This window comes from Dipodomys merriami, unplaced genomic scaffold, assembly GCF_024711535.1.
Source record: "Dipodomys merriami isolate MVZ:Mamm:240054 unplaced genomic scaffold, mDipMer1.0.p SCAF_2, whole genome shotgun sequence".
Classification (NCBI taxonomy): domain Eukaryota; kingdom Metazoa; phylum Chordata; class Mammalia; order Rodentia; family Heteromyidae; genus Dipodomys; species Dipodomys merriami.
The window spans coordinates 50,579,589-50,603,088 of record NW_027203381.1 but is presented as its reverse complement, the minus strand read 5'-3'; the positions used below and the strand labels follow the sequence as shown (position 1 = coordinate 50,603,088).

General features: G+C 41.1%; 1 protein-coding gene and 1 non-coding gene across 5 annotated transcripts in view; both read right to left on the bottom strand.

Moving 5' to 3' along the window:
- Positions 1-3,064: 3,064 nt before the first annotated feature.
- Positions 3,065-23,500, bottom strand: part of Spire1 (spire type actin nucleation factor 1) — a 160,854-nt gene continuing 140,418 nt past the window's right edge. For 2 of the 4 annotated variants that reach the window (XM_070029608.1, XM_070029609.1), the window contains 8 exons: positions 22,612-22,702; positions 18,363-18,505; positions 15,640-15,813; positions 10,840-10,977; positions 10,263-10,333; positions 9,525-9,552; positions 9,286-9,422; positions 3,065-6,580 (listed from right to left, as the gene is read on the bottom strand). In XM_070029608.1, coding sequence (XP_069885709.1) covers positions 6,322-6,580; positions 9,286-9,422; positions 9,525-9,552; positions 10,263-10,333; positions 10,840-10,977; positions 15,640-15,813; positions 18,363-18,505; positions 22,612-22,702 — 1,041 coding nt within the window. In that variant the 3' untranslated portion in view covers positions 3,065-6,321. The remainder of the gene's footprint in view (positions 6,581-9,285; positions 9,423-9,524; positions 9,553-10,262; positions 10,334-10,839; positions 10,978-15,639; positions 15,814-18,362; positions 18,506-22,611; positions 22,703-23,500) is intronic. The other 2 variants (XM_070029610.1, XM_070029611.1) reach the window with 1 other exon arrangement.
- Positions 21,300-21,403, bottom strand: LOC138832641 (U6 spliceosomal RNA). The gene has a single exon (XR_011373596.1). It is a non-coding gene; the product is annotated as a U6 spliceosomal RNA (small nuclear RNA).

Sequence of the window (23,500 nt, the reverse complement as noted above, 5' to 3'; positions counted from 1 at the left end):
TGCTTGACCAATGTACTAGGATGTTAGGTGCTAAGTATAACAGGAAAAACCTGCCCAGAAATATGGAGGGCAGGAGGTGATAATGAGAGGAATGAGGATTATTAAGAGGATCCTTCAGGAAGAGGCAGCATTTTCTGTGGAGACACATGGGCAGCACCATCAAGTCAACCATGGCAGGAATCTACCTGAGGTCAGAACTTACAACTAGTTGACCTCGTCAAAGAGGGCATTTTGCAGGGAATAAGGTCTGCCTTATCCTGGATGCATTAAAACAGGCGAGGGCCTAGAAGATGAAGGCAGAGGGTTCCTGCAGTTGGTTGTTGGCATGGATTCCTTTCAACAGTTGAGATCAGCTCTGAAAGGCCAGCTGTAGAAATGAGAGTTGGTGAGTTCAGGCAGTGACCTGCTTTTCTCCGAGTTGCATATGGGAGGTGTGCAGATTTGGAGCCACCTGCAGCTGTGACTCTCTCCTGGGTAACAAGTTGCTTTGTTGCTGAAGATGTAATTTGTGTGGTAATGCATGTCACAGAGATGAAAATGAACAGTTACAGTGTTCACCTATGAAGTCACTTTCTCTTCACATCAAAGCAGGAAGTAGGGGCTGGGAATGTGGCTTGGTGGTAGAGTGCTTGCCTCACATGCAGAGGCCCTACATTCGATTCCTTGGTACCACATAATCAGAAAATAAAATTAACTAAAAAGAAAATTAAAAAAAGCAGGAAGTATGCAGTGAATTGTGGGAACAAAGGGATGTGTTGCCCACTACTGCTATGGCAGGTGAGATCTTCCAATAGAACCCAGCGCTGGACTCAGTGCCCAGACATTGGCAAAGCTAAGTGGCTGGTACGAGGTTGGTTGTTTTGTGTGTGTGTGCGCACCTGTGGTCATGGGACTGGGAATTTGATCCCAGGGTTTTGTACATACAAGGCAAGCACTCTATCACTGAGTTATAGCCTCAGCTGCAAGGAAGGTGTGTGTGTGTGTGTGTGTGTGTGTGTGTGTGTGTGTGTGTGTGTGTGTGTGTGTGTGTGTGTGTGTGATCCCAGGGTTTTGTACATACAAGGCAAGCACTCTATCACTGAGTTATAGCCTCAGCTGCAAGGAAGGTGTGTGTGTGTGTGTGTGTGTGTGTGTGTGTGTGTGTGTGTGTGTGTGTGTGTGTGTGTGTGTGTGTGTGTGTGTGTGTTTCATAGTTAACTTCCTTCTGATGTTTGACTATTTCCTTTTGAGAGATGGACTAAAACTTGTTTATGGCAACTTGTACAACTATTTGCCTCTGCTTTTGAGTTTCAAATAAGTAACATTTTGTACTTTCTTGCTTTTGTGTAATATTCATAACCAAGTCTGTCTTCAAAAGATAGAAACATTACTTGGAAAGAATTGCCATTTCACATGTCAGTGAAAGGATTTGCTTGGATTACCCAAAGATTTCCCCCCCCCCCATTACTAATTACAATTGGCCCAGTTTAAATGTTTACCACTTGGTCAACCTGTGAAGTTCTCTCACCTGATTCCCAGCACTCAAGAGGACGCACAGGGAAGAAAGATACCTGTACTACACAGCAAGACTTCCAAAAAGTGGCCGCTTACCAAGCAAGAGCTCAAGGCCCTGAGTTCAAGCTCCAGTACCAGCATGTATGTGTGCACACACATACACCCCTCCCCCCACAGAAAAAAACAAAATTAGATGCTTGGTATTGCTGTCAAAAAAAATCTACTTTGCTAATTATAGTCTAGGGTTTTGTTGTTGTTGTTTTGTTTTTTAGGTATCAAGATCTAGGGTCTTGGCTCCTTAAAAAAAAAAAAAAGCAGCCTATTTGCTGGGGAATACCACTTTGAAACAGAGAGGGTCCAGCTGCTACATGGAAGTAGTGGCCATCACTGCTCCATCTGGAGGACCAGTGACACCTAGGGCGGGAGTCCAGCCATTATGTATCCCATGCACCTGACTCCTGGAATTGGAGCAGGATGACTCTGGAGGTTTGTAGCTGGTGCACGGCTAAATTTGGATTCTCTCTTTTCAGATGTGTAAAACCAAAGCTGCTGCCATGTTTGCTTTTGATGTCTGTAGAGAATCTTAACTCAGGGTCTGAGAGCTGTCCCTTAACCTTTTCTCTTAAGGCTGGTACTCTACCACTTTGAGCCACAGTTGTACTTCCAGCTTTTTAGTGATCATTTGGAGTAAGAGTCTCCTAGACTTTTCTGCCTGGGCTGGCTTTGTACCGTGATCCTCAGATTTCAGCCTCCCAAGTAGCTAGGATTACATGGGTGAGCCACCAGCACCTTGAAAGTTTCTTATATTTTTCTGCTTTCCCATTGGGGCTCCATATACAGAGGCTACAGTGTTCACAGGTTTACCTGAGCAGATTGGCTGTTCCTTCCCACTCCACGTCCTTCCCTAGAGCTTTACACTTAGGAACTGCTTAGGAACTTCGATTTGTGGTACAGCAATCTTCAATCCACCTGTGGCAGGTTTCTCCTGAGGAGCTGGGATGTAGGTTTTCGGTGCATGCACACTTCCTCCTCCCAGGAAAGGAGAAGGCCAGGATGCAGGTCACTGCTCATAGGCCTCATGTTGTTATCACAGAGAAACTTCAGTGCAAAAATGAAAAAGCTCCTTAAAAAGGTCAGGTGACCCAGGGAACAGCTTGAGTACATAGATCTATATAAAGTTCAGTATCATTTGATGCTAAGATATGCAGTCTACAGCACCACTCCTAGAGTGCATGAAGTATATATAACAAATTTCCTAAGTTCACACTTGAGGAAGATGCCCTTTGAGGAGTGCTATTTAGAAAGTATAAATAAAAACTGGGCATGGTAGAATACATCTATAGTTCTATGAACCCAGCAGACTGAGATGGGAGAATCTCCTGGCTTTGAACCTTGGTCCTCAAATCTCAGCCTCCTGAGTGGCTGCAGTTACAGGTGTGAGTCACTGGCATCCAGCTCAGACTTTATTTCTGAAATTACCATAAGTTACCACTGCTTGGTCTCTTACCTCTCCAGCCTGGTGACTTCAAACAGTGGGTAACCAGAAGACACTGGAACTCAACACAGAAGCTATGACCAAAGACATTTTATTTTTCCCTATATAAGTTTTAAAATAAAATACTTGAATGGAAAACATTTAGTGCCATCATGTCACCCTGAATGTCAGCAATCCCTCTCAACTTTCTACACAGGAGAAGCCAGGTCAAAGTCCAGCAGCAGTACACCTTCAATTGTTCTGATTGTACAAAATTTTTCTGCTGTTCTGCTTTAGTAAACAGGAACATAATTTAAAACACTCATTTCCTATATGATACCTAAAATCCAGTTCCATATTTATTAGTGTAGTTAGAAAAATAAAAGCCTTAAAATTTTCATAGTATGAGTTCATGGTGTTAATTGCATCTCTCTTCATTTTTAATTGGTAAGATCATTAAGTCACTGTACATCAATTATTTGATTTAATTTTTACCTGCTTTGGGACAGTTAATTCCCACTGTCCATTGAATGAATGTCTTTCAAATATTAATGAATATATTACAGTATTGACAAGTGTCTTACATCTGATACTGGTAAGAAGTGAAGCTACACAGAGAGAGGCATAGATCTCCCTGGGTGACCCCATGGCCTATGGGACAAAAGGACCTGGTGCTCACACCTGGAAGAAGCTGGGCTGGAAGAAACAACAAAGATGTGTACACATGCGCAAGGTACATCCAGCTCCAACTGAGACCAGACAACCTCAGCTTGTTATTGGGAAGAAAAAGCTGCACCAGGAGGAAACCAGGATAGCAAGGCACACTGCAGGGGTGGGGTGGGGGAGGCGCTGATTCCAGGAGGAGCGGGAAGCTCTGAGCTGAGGCGCAGGATTTTAAAAGCAAGTGCCTCGCGCTTAAATCAGACTATGGAAAATTCACTTAGTACAAATGTTGAAGGGGGCATGCATGGCCAAGATAAGGGAAAGTAGACACACAAATCTGTTTTGGTACCTCAGAGGTGCTAATTTGATTCTGAAACTTTAATCCTGTTATATGTTCTTTTTTACACAATTTTCTGCAAACTGTTTCACTGGAAACACCATTCACTCAACCTCTTGGATGAACTGGCAAAGCTGTTCATGGAGTTGTAACCATAATGGCCTGGTAAAAGGTGATCACAATGCTCAAGTCATTTGTTGCAACACCCCATACTGTAACCTGAAGAAGGGGATAAAAAGTTTACTAGATAACTACTGAACTAGATAGGAAGTTGTGAATGTGAGTGGAATTCTCATTTTGGGGGAGGTGGGTGGTCAGTGTCTTATGTTGCAATACAAACAGCAACCAGTCATTGTTTTAAAAAGCATGTTACCTAGATCCATATTTATATACTCATGTAAGTACCACCTCTTCCCCTTACTCCCCTGTAGGAAGCCACAGCAGCTTAAGCCTGGGCCATCCAAGAGGGTGGGCATATTTGTATAGTTGAGATGTTTTCTTGAAAACTTTAAAACATGAGATATAACCAATATAATTTGTGTGTGTGTGTACGCGCGTGTGCGCATGCTGCTACTAGGGCCTGCTTGAACTCAGGGCCTGGGTGATGTTCTTGAGTTGTTGTTTTGCTCAAGCCTAGCACTCTACCACTTGAGCTTCAGCTCTACTTCTGGCTTTTTGGTGGTTAGAGACAAAGAGTCTTACAGGCTTTCCTGCCCCATTGTGGCTTTGAACTGCAATCCTCAGATTTCAGGCTCCTAAGGGGCAAGGATTACAAGCATGAGTCACTGGCACCCATCTAACGAACATAATTTTTAAAGTTCTTAAGAAGAGTCTTTAATATAATTGAAACAATTCAGTTTTCTGGTGGTCCACTTTTACATGCATTATAGATTAAACTAGTAACATGCATTATTTTACTCAACTGGTAAAGTTTATTTTATAAGTGTAAGTAATTTAAAGCCATTTCCTAAACTGTAAATTTCAGTTAGAAAACTACGACTGGAGCAGTTTTGAGGTTATGATGTTAATTTAACGTGGAAATGTTACTATTTTTTTTAATGTGGTATGAAATGTGATGGTCATGCCTTTTTATTAAATGGAGCTGCCATAGTGTTGATGACGAATCTGTTCTCTAGCTTTCAGGAAACAATTGTGCATGTGCATTTAACTGGTTTTCAAGCAGCCATGGTGACTTGAAAGGTTGCACATTGCTAAGTATATCAGTCACAAAGGATAGTCCATGGAACAGGGCAAAAGGGCTGAGTGGTTTCAGGTGCCAAATGCTACCTGCCAATCTACTTTCACAGAAACCCAACCTACACTTAACTCAATTTTGCAAAAAGCATCCAAACTTTTTGCCAGTCAGGAGTTTAACTTTTTTTTTAATTTTTGAAGAATTAAATATGTGTTTCTTTTAAAATTCATTTATAAAAATAAATTTTAGTTTGATATTTAGGTACCAAATTGTGGGTGAATTTAGTTGTGATAACTGCACTACAAAATTATGAAAAATGTAGCTGAAAATGGACGAGTTGTGGCTCATTTTCCACTGGAACCTCTCCTGTAACAATCCTTGTCATAGTTGACAAAATTACAGCTTTGTCCTGAAACTCCCACAAAATTAACTCTTTTGATTTCTACTATGAAACTATTAGTCACTTTTAATACATTCACGGAAGGGAACGAAAGCCTGTCAGAGGTGCCACGGTGCTGGGAGGGGGCCAGCAGCTCAGAGGAAGCAGCTACCTTGTGCAGAGGGATGCAGGCAGAGAGCCCCTTATGGAGTTCGTACCTCAGAACAACAATAATTTAAAAATCAGTTGAAAGTACCAGCAAGTCCTAGGTTTGTGCAGTGAGGCAGTAACAGCCTAGCCCTCCCCAGGGACCTGGCTGGGAGCAGGGCACTGGACACTATGTACATGAGATAGGAACACTGTCATGTGGATATGCCAATATGACTTACTGCTTAGAACTGTGCTAACATCAACACCTCTGTCAGACCCACTTCCCATGTCAGAAACCCTTTGCCTTAGGCAGGAAATTATTTCAGGGACAATAAGAACCAAACTAAGGAAAAAGTTTCTGGTTTTCACATCCACACACCTAAGAGCAAGTTTCAGGCTGTTGTTTTGTCCTCTGTGAGTGCAAGTGACCAACTGGTTGACCTGTCACGTCTCCTCAACCGATATGAACACAGCATTCAGTCTGTGGGAGAAGGTGAAGCAGCAAAGTCTGATCTAATACAAATTCAAGCCTATGAAATAAAACCAGGGGGAGGAGAGACAGCTTGGCAGTGTTTTCCACTCTGACACCGCCTTGCCTTGGGACACAAAAGCAACTGGAAGGCACGGGCTCAGATCTCATTGATAGTCCTTTCTGAAGGACAGTACTCAGAGGGGGCTGCTGAGGACATATAGAAAGACTGTGTTTTCCTTTTTAATCGGGCTCTTTTGTTGGCCAACACCAGGCTGCGCCGACTTGAACTGATGATTTCTGAAATGAACTTTTTGCAGTCTACGCACACCTCCATTGTGCTCCAGTCCTCCATGAACTCTTTGGGAAATTGGAGTTCTTCGTCTGATTTGTCCACCGACTTAGATTTTGAAGAAAACCTGGAAGAAAGAAAGCCCAAACAGCTCAGTATTCCTACTTAAGATTCTATTGCAACATTAGCAAAACATGTAAATTATTAAAAATTTTATGAGAAGGGGTGACATTGCCCAAAAAGAAATATACTCATTACTTGACTTCCGAAACAGTAATCCTTCTTGTATAACACCTTATTAATAACAATAAAATTATATACAAAATATTAAAATTCTTGTCAAAGCATTATGGAATGGGTAAATTGATCATATCATGTTTTTGGAAGGATTTTTTTTTTTTGTTAACTGGACACAGGTTCAAAAACATTTTTTTTTTTCAGTTGTGGGACTTGAACTTTGAGCCTGGGCACTATCCCTTAGCTCTTCAGCTCAAGGCAAGTGCTCTACCACATAAGCCACAGTGCCACTTCTGGTTTTCTGAGTGGTTTACTGGAGATAGGAGTCTCATGGAGTTTCCTGCCCGGGCTGGCTTTAAACCTTGATCCTCAGATCTCTGAATAGCTCGGATAACAGGCATGAACCACAGATGACTGGCCTCAAAAACATTTTTTTAAAAAGACAGCAAGGACTAGGTGCTGATAGTGCCTAGGTATAGTGCCTCTATATCTAACTAATCAGCTAGCTAAGATCTAAGGATCATAGTTCCAAGCCTGCCAAGGCTGAAAAAAAGCATGAGATGCTTATCTCCAATTAATCACCAAAAAAAGCCAGAAGTGATAGAAAAAGCTCAAGTGATAGAGCTCCAGCCTTGAGTGAAAAAGCAAAGGGACAGTAATCAGGCCTATAGCTCAAGCCTCAGTACTGGAAAACAAACACCAGGAAATAGGTTTTATTAAGAAATAACACTGAGGGCTGGGAAGATGGCTCAGTGGTAGAGCACTTGCCTTGCATGCATGAGGCCCTGGGTTCGATTTCTCAGCACCATATAACCAAAAAGAAAAAAGCCGGAAGTGGTGCTGTGGCTCAAGTGGTAGAGCGCTAGCCTTGAGCTGAAGAGCTGAGGGACAGCGCCCAGGCCGAGTTCAGGCCCTACGAACGGACCCCCCTCCCAAAAAAAAAAAGAAATAACACTGAAAAGCTACTTACTGGTGGTTCACACCTGTAATCCTAGCTACTAAGGAGTCTGAGATTGGAGGATCACAGTTCAAAGCCAGCCTGGGCAGGAAGTCTGTGAGACTCTTATCTCTAGTTAACCACCTGAAAACTGGAAGTGGCGCTCTGGCTTAAAGTGGTAGAGAGCTAGCCTTGAGCAAAAGAACTCAGAGACAGTGCCCAGGCCCCAAGTTTGCGCAAGCCTCATGACTGACAAAACAAAACAAAAACAAAAAAAAACCCACTGAAAATTGTGCACTTATAACATCTTTGGAAAAGAGTCTCCAAGGTGTTTGCCTGATTATCATTCACATGTAGACCAGGCATTTTATCAACCAAGACACAAGTACATGTTGCTAATATCCTGCTGATGATTCAGAAGGACTTCAAGTTTGTTTTCCAGGGACCTAGTGCCCTGTGTCATGATAAGTGAGCATCAGTAAAATGCTGTGGTGCTATAGGAATGTGCTATAGGAAACTGAAATAAATTGATCATTTTGTTTTTTTTTTTTGTTTTTGGTGCCAAGTATTGAGGCTTGAACTCAATGTTATCCCTTAGCTTTTTCACTCAAGGATGGCACTCTACCACTTGAGCCACAGTTCCAGTTCTAGATTTTTGCTGGTTAATCAGAGATAAGAATATCACCAACTTTCCTCCCCAGGTTAGCTTTGATCTGCGAGCCTTATATCTCAGCCTCCTGAGGAACTACGATTATAGGGGTAAACCACTGGAGTCTTGCCTATTTTTCTGTCTTATGACACATCCTAAAAAATTATCTTTTGATCAATGTTCTTGCCACTTGTGTTTTTAATTACATATGCTCACTGCCCTATTCTTCTAGACTTGAGAGAGTGGTTATTTGGATTCAGAACTAGATCAACAGCACCATAAAAGTATAAGGAAACAAAGGATCATTAATTCCCTTATTTTTTAACCAATGCAAATATGAAAGGCCAGAAAGAAGGTCCAGGAGGTTGAGGGTAAGCAGGAAAAAGGAGGACTATTGTCTCAAACCCACTTATGACATCCCTATGAGCCTGTCATGAAGAGGTGGTTCAGAGGACAGAGCTGAAGCACAAGGCAAGTGTCTGGGGCTTGGGGCTCAGGTCTCATGCTAGGCTCTCACAGAGCCATGAGACTCTTCCCTGACAGTCTGGGACCTGAGTTGGTCTTTCTCCTCCATTGTGATGACCAGCAAAGGGACTGGTATTGGGCTTTTTTTTTTTGGCCAGTTTAGAAAACTGGCAGTTTTAAGCATAAATCTTTTACTTCTGCCTTTACAATAATAAACCACTGTAAACACAAAGTAGTTTCTTTCCAAAACTGGAGGAGGAAAGAAGAATTAGACTTGTTCCATTTAAAATCAGGTCAGTTTTAAAGATGACTTCTAAAGAATATAATGGTTACTTCAAAAGTAGGGGAACTACTATATGATTAAGTATCCTTTGAGCAAATTGTCATTATCCTCTGAAGAGTCACCTTTGAGGAAGCTTGGGAGATTTGTGTGCAAGTCTGAACCAACAAAGGAACCAGCAAATTCCTCTTCTGTCAAACCTAACCCTTCTTTGCAGTCCCTGTAAGCAGAGAGGATACTTGGAAGACCCAGGTCCTGGCTTACCTGGCAATGCCCCGAAGTGGCCGATGGTGGCTAGTGGAGGGCTTTTCTGACCTCATACAGCTTTCCCCTCTTTGCAAGGCAGAAGGTCCCAAGGAAAAGATAGGGAGCGTGGAGTATGGCTTGGAGGGCAGCCGCATCTATTACCCCCCCCCCCACAAAAAAAAAAGAAAACATGAGAATGAGCAAGACTAGCATAGGCAAAACATGGACACAACTCTATTTAACCAAGCTGGGCTTACCTTTTTGCAACACTGTGAGCATACAGGCCTGTGTACAAAAGCAGAAGCATTAGTTGGTGTGACACAAAGGATGTGAGCAGAGTTCAAGAGGCCAGTGCAACACAATATGACTTCTATAACAAGATGCATACACTCTCTTCTTCTTAGGCCAGAATGTAACAAACTAATTCAAATAGAATTGCCAAAAAGACAATAAATCTGTAAAGCTTAACTGTCCCTCTGTCCTTCACTGATAAGGGAAGATACTATTCCTGATCTTAGCTAAAAGGTCAAGACATGATTACTGTGTCCCTTACAAAAGAATCAACTTCTGTTTGGAATTTTCTTATTAGTTTATTTAGACTCACATAATGACCATAAATGTCATTTAAACACGATGCATTAGTTATTTGCTTACATAAAAGAAATAACAGAGAAAAATTTCCCAGGTTCAATAATAGTTTGGTCCATTCTTGAAGAAATAGATCGTCCTTCCTAAGTGGCAAGGAAGGTATGAGGTAATACAACAGAATGGATCATTTCTAATACTACTCCTAGGTGGAAAAATGATAAAACAGTAGAGGTAATTATATTTCTTTTTATGAATTTGTTTTTGGAACAGGTCTTACTATGTCATCCAGGCTAGCCTTGAACTCTAGATCTTCCTGCCTCAGCCTGTAGTCTGTGAGTATTGGAATTACAGCAGTAATTGGCATTTCTTTAGTACTGTGAAATGTATCTTTTTATCAATTACCTTACCTCTTACAGAACTGACAGGTGTAAGACCAGGTGAAGAAGGAAAACCTCCGTGTCCGGCAACAAAAGCAGAGCTAAAAAATACAAAGTTAAAAAGAGAGAAGAAACAGGACCAACAGCTGCCCATCTAACTCCCATAGCTCAATATATTTCATATTCATCTAGGGGGATGTTTCATAAACAGAGGGAGGAGACATTTGGCTCAGTGATACTTATAATTTGGCATTATGTTTAGTAATTCTCCTTCAGAAAAATAATAAAAGGCTACAGCACTCAAAAGTCTCATCAGTAAGGTTTTGAAAAACTATGTTTCTCAGACATATTTTCTTTATAAATCTTTTTAAAGTACAGTGATCTAAGTGTAAATATGGCTTCATCAAGCCATACTGCTACTATTATGATTGCTGTGATTGTCATATAATATATGGTCTCTGTCCATAACTAGTATATGACTATCTTACCTCCTAAGATCCCCTAAAAGCCTTGTATCATCTGGCTAGTGTACAAGGCTCCTAGGATACCATATCTAGAACTGTCTAGTCTTCTATTGTTCCGTTTAATCAACTTTACACAGCTCTACCTTTCCTTTTTTCAGGGCGGTGTAGACATCTTTATACTGTTGGTATTTTTCCAGCTCTGCCTTCACCAGAACCTGACGGATATGCATCACTTCTTCCACGGTAAGGGCGAGGCATTCCACTGGGTAGCAGAATTCCTCCTGAAATTCAAAATGCCACATGAATAAGGAACTCCCATGACTGTTCTGGAATTGCAATTTTCCCTTCAGATCATACATCTGGTTAGTAGCTGCAGAGAGGAAAAGAGGCTTCCCATGATCACTGGGACAGAGCTAGCTCCCTCTGGGGACCACCACATCAATGCCAAGTGCAGGAAGACTACAGATGGCAAGACCCAGGACCACAAGACATGCTGTAGGCGACTGACATATCCAGTCCATGGAAACGCCTCGTTTGTTCACATATTTTGCCTATAGCAACTCTCCCATTAAGTACAGCTATACAACTATGCCTGATATCTTGAAAAAAATTGTTTTTTTAAACCAACCTTATGTTGGCTTTCTCCTAATTATGTACAGACATTAGTGTTGTGGTGTGCCCTATATACTAACAGAATAACAGCAAATCCAAAACAGTGGTCCTGTTTTAAGAAAAACAAAACAAAGCTGGTTTGTGGTACCCAGAATAGCCAAGAGAAAGTGGTTAGTAACTTTATAGTGATCAGTTACATCAGCACACTTAAAAAAAATCCAAAGGGTCTGAGTTGAACTGAAACCATGGGAGCAGTTTACAAGCAAAAAGCCATCTCTCCAGGCTGCCCATTGCTCCAGATTTCCATGATTACTTTGCAACAATGGCTGAATGTGCAGTCATCCCTGGGATGACATGGAAACACTCAGAAGAATTTCATAATAAATATTTATGTTGGCTGGCTTATGTTAATGGCTTTCCTACAAACAGCTGTGGAAGATGTTGATGTAACTGATCCTACTGAATAAGAGCCTCGCACCCATCCGTTCTCCATCCGGCCCCCTCTTGATTGGTGGATCTAAGAGAAAGACAGAACAGTCTTGTGCATTCGGGCCCTGCCAGCCTTCAAGGGGCCATTGTGGTGCAGTGACACTGAAACTGAATGTTCTCAGCACAGACACATTATAATTCACTCCCACACACACAATAGCGTTGCTCCCAGGCATTCTGGAACCAAACAAGCCAAATGAGAAAGCACATGACTATGAACGCAGTCAGTTTATGGAGTTTTAACATTCAGTTCTGTCTTTCAATCAGAGGAAAACAAAAATAAAGCTAAGTTGCAAATTCAACAAACATTAGCATTTACTAAAAATAAAAAAGGTAGTTTGACAAACTACTGCTTATTGGTTAAAAAAAGTACAAAATCATCTCTGTTCAAGCTAACTTAAGGTAGACTAAACTGGCTTAAAAATTGTTTGTAAAAAATCCTGCAATTAGGTTTCTTAAGATGAGGAACTTGTTAGTATTTGGAGGGCAAGAATTGTTCAGAAAAATTACATCATTTGCTCTATGATGCCCACATTAAGATACACATTAAAAAAAAATCACCCATCACACAGTTTTCTCTTTCAGTGGGAACAGCTTTTTGAGATAATAGGATTAAAGCCACATGTTCAATATCTGCTCTGTTTTGCTCCCCCCTGAGAACAGAGCATGGTGTCAAGTGGAACAATGAACTGCCTTTCTGAAGGTCAAGCCATCAGAACTGAGTGCTGGCTCAGCACATATGAGTGATGGGTTTTCTCTGTTCTTAACACGTCAAAAGAACAAGTTTTCCTACCATGATTTTCACTCAACTGGGATGGTGGCCAATGGCTGGCTGGCAATACTGCTAAACTGTAGCCATCTGGATATAGCCAAGAACCAGATGACCATATGTGTTACTGTGCATGCTAGGAAGACAGCAAGAAGTGTCAATTTCCCCAGCTGTAAACTAGCACACATGGCTGCTAAGCAACCTAGGCAGAGGTAATTCTTTGTTTTTGATGCTGGTACTAGGACTTGAACTCAGGGCTGCTCCTAAGTTTTTTTTTTGTTTTTTTTTGCTAAAAGCTACTGCCCACTTGAGCTACAGTTCCACTCTAGTTTTTTGGCTAACTGGAGCTAAGAGTCTCATGGACTTTCTTGCCCAGGCTGGCTTTAAAACATGATTCTCAGTTCGCAGCTTCCTGAGGGGCTAGGATTGCAGGTGTGAGCTACCAACACCTAGAATGATACTTCCCTTTTATTAGCAGGGACCAACTCTCTATCATGATAAACCCACCAGCAGGGGGCTTCCCTTGTTTCAGTCACACAAGCCCTTAGTCAAGCAGATCTTCAACTTCCTGCTTTGACCTACAGCAAAGTTAGAACTTCAAAGGACATTAAGAAGTAGATTTTTTTTTTTTTTGCTGCTTTGCTTTCTGATTTATTTTTAAAGTTCAAGTAGATTATTACCCTTTAGTAAAATAACTAAACAAGTCAAATGCTAATGTTTTAATTCTGGAGCTTTCTCAAGGACAACAAGACTTTAATGCAACATGAAATGACATAATAAATACTTTTCATTATTTGTTTCCGATGACCAAAAAAAAATTAACAGCATCCCCAGAGCCAAATTAAACTTCACAGGTTTTGCTTCAACTTGTGACACCAAGGTTTGAAGTGAGTGAGAGCCTTGCCACTGAGACACTATGCTTTGTCAGTACAGCAGTAGGTGCTCAGCTTATTTGACAGGCATGGAGGGCAAGGGTTACACCATGCAACTTCATTTCCCTCACTGTTTTGTGTTCCTATGTGACAAGAGGGAAGCTAAGTCCTCACAGGCTTTCACAAAGACTACTATATGCCTTTGGAGCTTACTGGTATGCATGCTAGTAAGTTTACTGAGTTTGATTGGGTATACGTTTTAACTATATAAAAGGGGTTAGAATTAGGCAGTACAGAGAGGTTAGCCAGCAGAATTTTGGTGAATAGGTCACTGACAAGTGGGAAGAGATATCTTTTTTTTTTTTTTTCCTTCAGTACTGGGGATTGAACTCAGGGCCTGGGCACATTCCCTTGGCTTTTTCATTCAAGGCTGGCATTCTACTACTTGAGCCACAGCTCCATTACAGCTTTTTGCTCATTAATTGGAGATAAGAGTGTCACAAACTTTCCAGGATGGCTGTGAATTGCAATCTTTAGATTTCAACCTCCTCAGTTGCTATTGATGCCTGGCTACATTTTCTATAATGGTCATGAGTAGCGTATATCTGAAGATTGTCTGAAACAACCATTGGTTTTCAAATTTTTAATAAATCAGAGAGGCAATTTTAAGCCAAAATAGCAATTAAGTGCAAATACTCTTCTCTTTTTTCAAATTCAATTTTAACATCCAGAATAAATACTTTCTTTGTGGGAAATAGATATAGCTACTTCCTGTAGAGCTATCTCAGTTAGGAGGTGTTGACAGCAAAATGCCAACATGTAGGAGTGGCAGGAATTAAAGAGTCACTCCCATACCTCACTGTTCTGCCCAATGGACAGATCTAAAATGGGAAAAAGGACAGACCTCAGGACAAATGATAGAGGAAGGAATGTGCTGCATCTGGCTTACATCTAGAGCCTCCTTTCTACCAAGGTGACTAATAGAATAACAAAGGGCCCAGCTGCTAGGTCATCATTAGTAAACATCAGGTCTTTAAGAGTCAGGCCTGGCTGTTCACCAGTATCTGCTATGTGTATGTGTGTGTGCGTGCGTGCGCACGTGTGCACGGTTCACTTTTGGCTCTTTGGTACTTAATTGGAGATTAACTACTTTCCTGCTCAGGCTGGCTTCGAACTGTGATCCTCAGAAACCAGCTTCCCGAGTAGCTAGGATTTACAGGCTTGAGCCACTGGTTCCTGGCATTCTTCTGGGGAGTGAGGTGGAGTGGAAGAGCACTGGTACTAGGGCTTGAACTCAAGGCCTAAGCACATTCCTTAGCTCTTCTGCTCAAGGCTGACACTTCACCACTTGAGCCACAGCTCCACTTTCCGTTTTTACTTTGGTTGTTCATTGGAGATCAAAGTCTCATGGACTTTCCTGCCAGGGCTGGCTTCAAATTGCGATCCTCAGATCTCAGCCTTCTGAGTAGCTAGGATACAGGCATGTACCATCTGTGTCTAGCTAATGATTTCCTCTTAAAATCTTTTTGATGTGTTCCTCAACAACATGTACATTCAAATAATAGTAACATGGATTATCATGTGAGAAAAATCTCAAAAGGAGAATTAAAGTGTTTTAGATAACCCTATCAATAAAAAAGGAAACAATTATTTTCTAATGAGAAACAACATCTTGATTATTATAATGCATTTGGCAGGTGCTAGTTCTGGTTCAGGTTAGCCAGAACTGGCCTAGCCTCTGGATACTGGGAGACAGAGCTCATGTAGGTTGACAGGAAGTGGCAATGACGCACACGTACCTCCGGGTACAGGCAGTTTATGGTAGCTACTTGGCTGGCAGGAGCTGCTTTGCCAGCTGGGTGAGTGAGCAAACCTGGTGGTGAGGGAGGCCCCAAGAGGAAAGCACTGGGCCCTCAGAGGGCCTCTTGTGGAGAAGACAGGTTCCTGGTGACTCATTCCCAGAGACAGACACCCACAACCTCTCTAATGTGATGCTGCATTTTGAGTCTGTTGTCCTTTCAGTAATTTCTTTCTTAAGTGAAATCATGGCATGTTCTACACATCCTACACAAGATTGGAATCAATGATCAGAAGCAAAGGGCCCGTCTGAGCTGTTAATTCTTGCAGAGTACAGTAGCTGAGGTATCACTGTCATGGAGATAGAGTAAAGTAGGTCCCAGAACCAGCAGAAAGAGGCCAACCTTTGAGGATTTCCACCTGCTGGTGAAAGCTCTCTCACAGAGATAATACATAGCCCCTGCTACCCCAAACATGGCTGCTTCAAAAGGATGAGAGCTGAGCAGAGAAGCTGTTTGTATGGTAGAGAAAAGTGGTCGAAAAGGCGTCCTTGGCCATACACTGGTTATCCTAGGAACCTGAACAACAGAAAGGAGAAAGAAAATGGCAGGGGAAAGAAAAGGAGAAAATAATGCTGAACATGAGTGTGCTATAAATAGCAATTACACATCATGAAAGAACAACAAAACACACCAGGAGAATGGTAATGGTGAGTGCTGACGTCTGCATTCACTTGTGTAAATTAGGGATGAAAGCATGAAGTCATGCCTAGAGAGGGTATAGTAGTTCACACAACAGACTACAATTTTAAGATTGTTTTAATGTGCTCTTGGGAGCATTTCAAGTCTCCTGAATGGGGCTCATTGGGACGCAGGACAGAGGGCACTGGAACACATCCCGCAGCCTGTTGCCTCTGTGGGACCCTGGGAAGCATGGAGAGCCACCCCCATCACCCCTCCCTACCAACTGTCATTTGAACAAATGATGAAAAATTAATTTTCAACCTTCTAGGGAAATAAAGACAAAATTAAAATGATCAACAACACAAACATTACTTCCATTTATAGTTGAGAAGTTATAAATGCAAATAATTTCTTGTCTACTAAAATTTTAATTACCACCTCAGCTGGTGCCCATGGAGAACCCGGGAGAGCTGTTCTCAGGAAGGAATCCCTTCCCTGACCTTTAACCTACACATCATCTGGTGAACTATGCTTCTCCCACCACCTGGTCTCCAGAGATACTTCTCAGTGCCTGCAAATTAGTTTTCCTTGCTCTCCTTCCTGCTCCCCAAAGAAACATCAGAGTGTGACCAAGCACCAGCTGTGCCAGGAGGCAGAATTCCTGGGCTTTACATGGGTAGAAGGTCTTGGCATAACTTCTATTAATAGATGAAACTCCTTTGTAGTTCATCTCTGATTCTTTTACACTGATTTTTTTTTCTGGTACTGGGGCTTGAACTCAGGACCTGGGTGGGCACTGTCCATAAACTTTTTCCCTCAAGGTTAGTGCTCTACCATTTAAGCCACATCTTCTTCCGGTGTTTTGGTGGTCAACTAGAGATAAGAGTCTCACAGATTTTTCTGATTAGGCTGGCTTTGAACTGTGATCCTCATATCCCAACATCCTCATATCCCAGTCTCCTGAGTAGCCAAGATTATAGGTATGAGCTACTGACACCTAGTATGCACTGATAATTTTTGAATTTGAGGCTAGCCTTAATGATGCTTTATGATCAGAAAGGCTAAGTGGCCAGGTGAATGACAGTTTACCTTCTTAGAAAAGGTAGGCTGAGGAAATATTTTATTATTAGATGGGTTACAGAAAAACAGGATGTAACTATGTATGTATGTATGTATGTATGTATGTATGATCTCTATCTTTTTTTGGACTGATTCTGGTTTCTGTTCCTGAGCATTTGTGCTCAAAGTTAGCACTCTAACCACTTGAGCCACAGCTCCACTTCTGACTTTTTGGGTTGTAAACCAGAGATAACAGTGACACAGACTTTCATGCCCAGGCTGGCTTTGAACTGTGATCCTCAGATCTTTGCCTCCTAAGTAGCTAGTATTACAGGTGTGAGGCATCAGTACCCAATTCCCCTTACATATTTTTAAGTTGTGACTACTCTATTTGATAAAACAAGAGCATATTCACATTAGTGAAAGTCCTTATCTAGTCAGAATTCTGTTTTTCTTTGATAAAGCCACTGACAGACTTTATGCCATCAAGTAGCAGGGTTTTAGCAAATCTTTAGGAGTTAAGAGGCATTCCATTAGGACTGACCATAAAAATCATTAATTCCTCAACTGGAATTGAATGGAAATGACAGATCAAATGCAAATATTAAATTCTGTTCAGTCTCCCTGTATTCATGGTAACCACACAAGTTTCCTCTGTTTTGAAGGAGGCCATCTGTTTTTGCTTGAAGTCCTAGTGATTCATCACAACTAAGTATATATAGTAATTTTAATCATGAGTATTTGGAAAAACATTAGGTAGTAAGTTGTAGGTAGAAGCCTGGTATCTTGCCTATAGTCCCTAAATGGGGCTACAAAACAATCTCTGCAGACCTCCGTTGGCTGGTGGACCTGGTAGTGCTTCTTGGCAGGCCTGTGTGCGACCCCACTGTCCTGAGAAATCATCACTACATGAACCTGAACATCTCTGGAAATCAGTAAAAACTGTTAACTAGTCCAAAGATGAGCTCTGGCTCCATAGGACAAAATACACTAGGAAACAATGTACAATGACCATACATGTGTCCAAATAAAAATTTTCTCTCCCATGTACTTCTGCTCCATAAAATTATCTATTACACTCAGATTTGACAAAGTTATCTTAATCAGTTTTTAATAATAATTTTAAGTGGATGAACATCTATGGAAAGGAAGAAAGCACTTCTTTAATAAAATCAATTGATAAATCTTCTGAAAAAATGAAATATTCCAAATGAACAAAGACTAGTCAAGTATGATTACAGCCTATTTTCTTTATATATTAAACACTCAAAAGCTCATTTTAACCTTCAAGAGATCTTTTCTCCCTTTTCCTTTTGAAAGAAACTTCAACAGTTCTAGTTTTCCAGTGGGTGCTTAAATCTCCACCTACTCTTGGAGGTACTTACCAGAGAGCGGGAACTCTGCCGGGACGGGGGCAGGAACTGGCGCACATTTGTGGGGGTCTCCTTTTCAATAGAATGTCGTCTCTGTGGGGGCTGCCGTCTCTCTGGCTGGGGTGTTGATGATATAGGCAAGAATTTTGGAGGCTCTAAAGATTTAACCAAATAGATGAACTGTCTACAAAACAAAAACCTTAGATTTCTGAATTATCTAACAGAATATCCTTTGTCATTTATTTCACTGGAGGGATATTTTTAAGGTGCTAACAGTCATGAGGATTGCCACCAAAGATCCTTTGTAAGGCAAACTTGCAATAGAAAAAGCAAGGAGCTGAGCATGTGGAACATGCTTGTAACACTTGGGAGGCAGAAGCAGAAAGATTTAGAGTTGAGGTCAGCCAGAGAAAGGGTAGTGAAATCTTACCTCAAAAACAAAACAAGGAGCTGGGAAGATAGCTCAGTGGTAGAGCGCTTGCCTTGCATGCATGAGGCCCTAGGTTCGATTCCTTAGCACCACACAAGCAGAAAAAGCCAAAAGTGGTGCTGTCGTTTAAGTGGTAGAGTACTAGCCTTGAGCTGAAGAGCTGAGGACAGTGACCAGGCCGAGTTCAGGCCCCACGACCAATAAAACAACAACAACAAACAAACAAAAACAAGCCAGGGGCAGGCAGCTCACACCTTTAATCTTAGCTACTAAGGTAGCTGAGATCTGAGCTCACAGAAGCTGGCCAGGAGACTTTTTTTTTTGGGTCCGGTCGTGGGGCCTGAACTCTGGGCCTGGGCGCTGTCCCTCAGCTCTTTAGCTCAAGGCTAGCACTCTACGACTTGAGCCACAGCGCCACTTCCAGCTTTTTTCTTATGTGGTGCTGAGGAATCAAACCCAGGGCCTTGAGCATGCAAGGCAAGTGCTCTACCACTGAGCCACCTTCCCAGCCCCCAGGAGACTCTTATATAACCAATTAACAGCAGAAAAAGCTAGTGGTGAAATGGTGGTTCAGGGGTAGAGCATTAGCCTTGAACAAAAAAGCTCAAGGATAGGAAAAAAGGGTTAGGTCATGGATCAAACTGTATAGCATATGTCTCAGACATTGTTTTAAAAACACATAAAGAAGCTGGGCACCAGTGACTCATGCCTGTAATCCTAGCTACTCAAGAGACTGATCTGAGGACAGAGGTTCAAAGCTAGCCCAAGCAGGAAAGTCCTTAAGACTTTTATCTCCAATTAACCACCAGAAAACTGGAAGTGGTGCTGTAGCTCAAATGGTAGAGCACTAGCCTTGAGCTGAAGAGCTCAGGGTCAGTGTCCAGGCATAGAGTTCAAGCCCCACAACCAACAAAAACAAACAGCAACAACCAAAAAAAAACACATAAAGATATGTGTACTGTATGGCCAATAAGACTCCCAAAATTCTCAAGTGTATGTTCTTTTTACATTCTTTTTCTTATGAGTATAAAATAAGAAAACACTTTGTCTATTAAGACAGTTTGTCTTTAGACTTAAGGCTTCATACTGAAAAAATTCCCAACCAAACAGCTTTGATGTTACAATTATACCTTTATTCTCCTTTGCCTCATCATCATCTTCTTCCTTCCTTCCTTCCTTCCTTCCTTCCTTCCTTCCTTCCTTCCTTCCTTCCTTCCTTCCTTCCTTCTTCCCTCCCCTCCTTCCTTCCTTCCTTCTCTCCCTTCCTTCCTCCCTCCCTCCCTCCCTCCCTCCTCTTTCTCTCCCTCTTTTCCTTTTTCTATGCTGCTGGGGCTCATGCTAGGCAAGTGCTCAAACTGTTGAGATTCTCTAGCTCAAGCGAGACTTTAAATGAATTCTAATCAAGCTCACTCCCCTACCACTCTCCCTTACTCTGTCCCCACTTCTTAAAACAATTTCAACAGGGTTCATGGCACTATTTTATTTATTTATGAAGTATGCCCCCTTTGCATTTAAAAGTTTGTGTGAAGAAATCTACTGCCGTTGTAAGTTGTTTGTCTCTTCTCTTTTGTAGGTGTTAATAGTCTTTCTTTATTCTGTATAGTGAGTGTTGCAATTATTAAATATCTAGGGGTGTTTCTCTTTTGGTCTTGCCTGTTTGGTGCTCTGTAATCTTCTCCCATATGAATGATAACCACTTTCTTGAGGCTGGGGAAGTTTTCCGCTATTACTTTTTTGAATAGGTTTTCAATGACTTTAGCTTGTATTTCTTTCCCTTATCTATACTCATGAGTTACAAGTTTGATCTTTTGCTAGAGTCCAAGAGATCTTGTAATTCTACTCACATCTTCCAAGTGTTTTTTAAAATGTTTTGACCCATCTAACTACTCTGCCTTACCTTTGACCCCTGATACCCTATTTCCAACTTGCCCTATTAGCTAAACCTTTGATTGGGTTTTAAAAAATGATTTTGGTGGGGCTGGGAAGGTGGCTCAGTGGTAGAGCGCTTGCCTTGCATGCCTGAGGCCCTGGGTTCGATTCCTCAGCACCACATAAGAAAAAAATAAAAAAGCCGGAGTGCTATGGCTCAAGTGGTAGAGCACTAGCCTTGAGCTGAAGAGCTGAGGGACAGCGCCTAGGCCCAGAGTTCAGGCCCCACAACTGGACCAAAAAAAAAAAAAATGATTTTGGTGATTGAAGTCTTCACTTCCAGGATTTTAATTTGATTACTCCTCCCCCCAAGATTTCTATGTCTTTATTGAACTCTCCTTTTATATGTTGAATTGCCTTATTTATTTCATCCATCTGTTTTCTTTCTAGTTGTTTGTTCATATGATCTTTCTATTCATTCAGGTATTCAAACATTGTCTCTTTTAATCCAAATACACTGCTTTAATTTTCTGTCTTTTCACTAGCACCTAAGTCCTTTTTTAGTGGACTTGTTGATTTTTGAGGAAGACCTGAACTTGGTGATTGTTTTTCCACAGGGATTCACACATATGGGGAGATTTCAGTCTCCTAAAAACATGGAACATTTCATGAATTTGTGTGTCATCCTTGAGTAAGGGCCATGATAAACTCTGTATTGCTCCAATTTTAGTATATGTGCTGCCAAAGTATGCACACTTGTGATGTTTTAAAGGAGAATAGTTCTGCATTTCGCCTTTTGAAAGCATAAGGAGACATTAGACATAAAACATACTGCCAGTGTTTGATTCAGTATTCCCTCCTACTCAACATTGACTGCTTAGAAGTAGTCCAGAGGAAAGTCAGAGTTAAGGTTAAGTGGGAGCCATATATTTGGATTATCCCATCAAGAGAAACCACTAAAGGAACACAAAGGACATAAATTGCACAGTCAAGAAAAGATAAAGAGCTAGCAGTGTAGCTCAGCAGTAGAGCATTGGCCTAGCAAGTGCAAGTCCTTGAGTTCAAACACCAGCATAGCCAAAAAATAGTGGGGGAGGGGGAGAACGAAGGAGAAAGGGGAGAGAGAGAGAGAGAGAGAGAGAGAGAGAGAGAGAGAGAGAGAGAGAGAGAGAGAGAGAGAGAGAGAGAGAGAAGTTTCTAGAACCTGAAAGATCCATTACATTATTTAATTGGGTCTCTATAATATTTAACTGGCTGGCTAAACACTAATTATAGATAATAACCCAAGCCAACTGTTACTGTTCTTGATATAATCTGTTTAAGTAACTGAAATGCTATGTAAAGAATTTTAACCATTAAATTCTCCGGTGTATGAGCAACTAAGTCAACATTCTAAGAATATCTTAATATACAATTCATGCTCAATCCTATCTAATAATTTCATAAATGAAAAGGATTACTAAAAGCCTTTAGAAATTCTTTAATTTTAGGTATGTGTGTTCAGAGTCTATCGTTTAATAAGAGTTATACAGATTTTTAGGTTACATCTACATGGGCAGGGTTGTGTGTGTGGTGGGCCAGGTGATTGGAATATAATTACTTAGGCTTCTAAGCCTGAATTCGACAAGGAGGTAATAAATACAACACATGTATACACTGTTGACATATTTTTATATTATCTATATATGTTATCTACAAACATGAGTGTATCTGATCTATTGCAAGTTAAGAAAACCTAAGGCTGTGAATGCAGCCTAGGAAAATAACTGAGTTGTCGTGGTACTGAGTTTGTCCTCAAGACTTGGAGCTAGCTAATAAGTGAGTGCTTCATCGTGAAAGCCATGCCTGTAGCAGAGTTAGTTTTTTATACCCCGAATGTCAAAAGGAGAACCAGGACATCTTATAGGCAAAGAGCATTTTGTAAGGTATGGGCTCTGGCTCGCTGTGGACCACAATACTCACTCTTCCTGGTGCACACGGCCTCCAGTACTGGGTCCTCAAGAATAGAGGGAGACACACTGCTGCTGCTGGTTGACTTATGCAGAGTTTCTTCCTGAGGAAGGAGAGATTTCCTCACTTTAGTGTTTCCATGCTATTATTCAACCGCCTTTACTATCGAACAGTCAACAAATTATAATGTCAAAGGTTCAAGGCAAGAATAAAATGAACTACAAGGGATCTAAAATTAGGCCTGAGTTTGTGTCCTAGCTTTGCCCCAGTAGAGTGAGCAGACAATCAGCAGGTTTCTGAGTTTCGTTGTTTGTAAGAATTAATGAAAACAATGCATTCAAAATGCTTAACAACCAAACCTATTATCTGGTTAGCAGTGTCATTATCTGTAAAAATATTAGTGAATAGATAAAAGTAAACACTACAGAAATGGCAGTGAGTCTGTGAACATGTCTACACTATGCCAAGCAAAATGGAAGGTTCTAATACTAGTGAGAATACTAGTTTTTTACCAAGCTTGAATGAGATACAATATTTTCACATTAAATGTCTTACTTCGTGACAGGAGATACACATTACCTAAAAGAAAACTAAGTTCATGCCACTATAAAACTTCTAAAATACTAAATAATTCTAAATATAGAAGGAAGAAAATTAAGTAAATATGCTACTCCATGACTATGGGAGATAGTGAAAATTCTCTGATATTTTTAGCCAAGTTGTCTTAAGAATTAGTCAATCACTAAAAATTGAGCTCTCCTAAATTAACCTATTACTGAAATCATTAGTCTCAAGAAAGTTGCAATATAAAAGATCGAGTCAAAACCACATAGTTTAAAAAAAAAAAAAGCTAGCTACTCAGGAAACTGAGATCTGAGGATTGCGGTTTGAAGCCAGCACA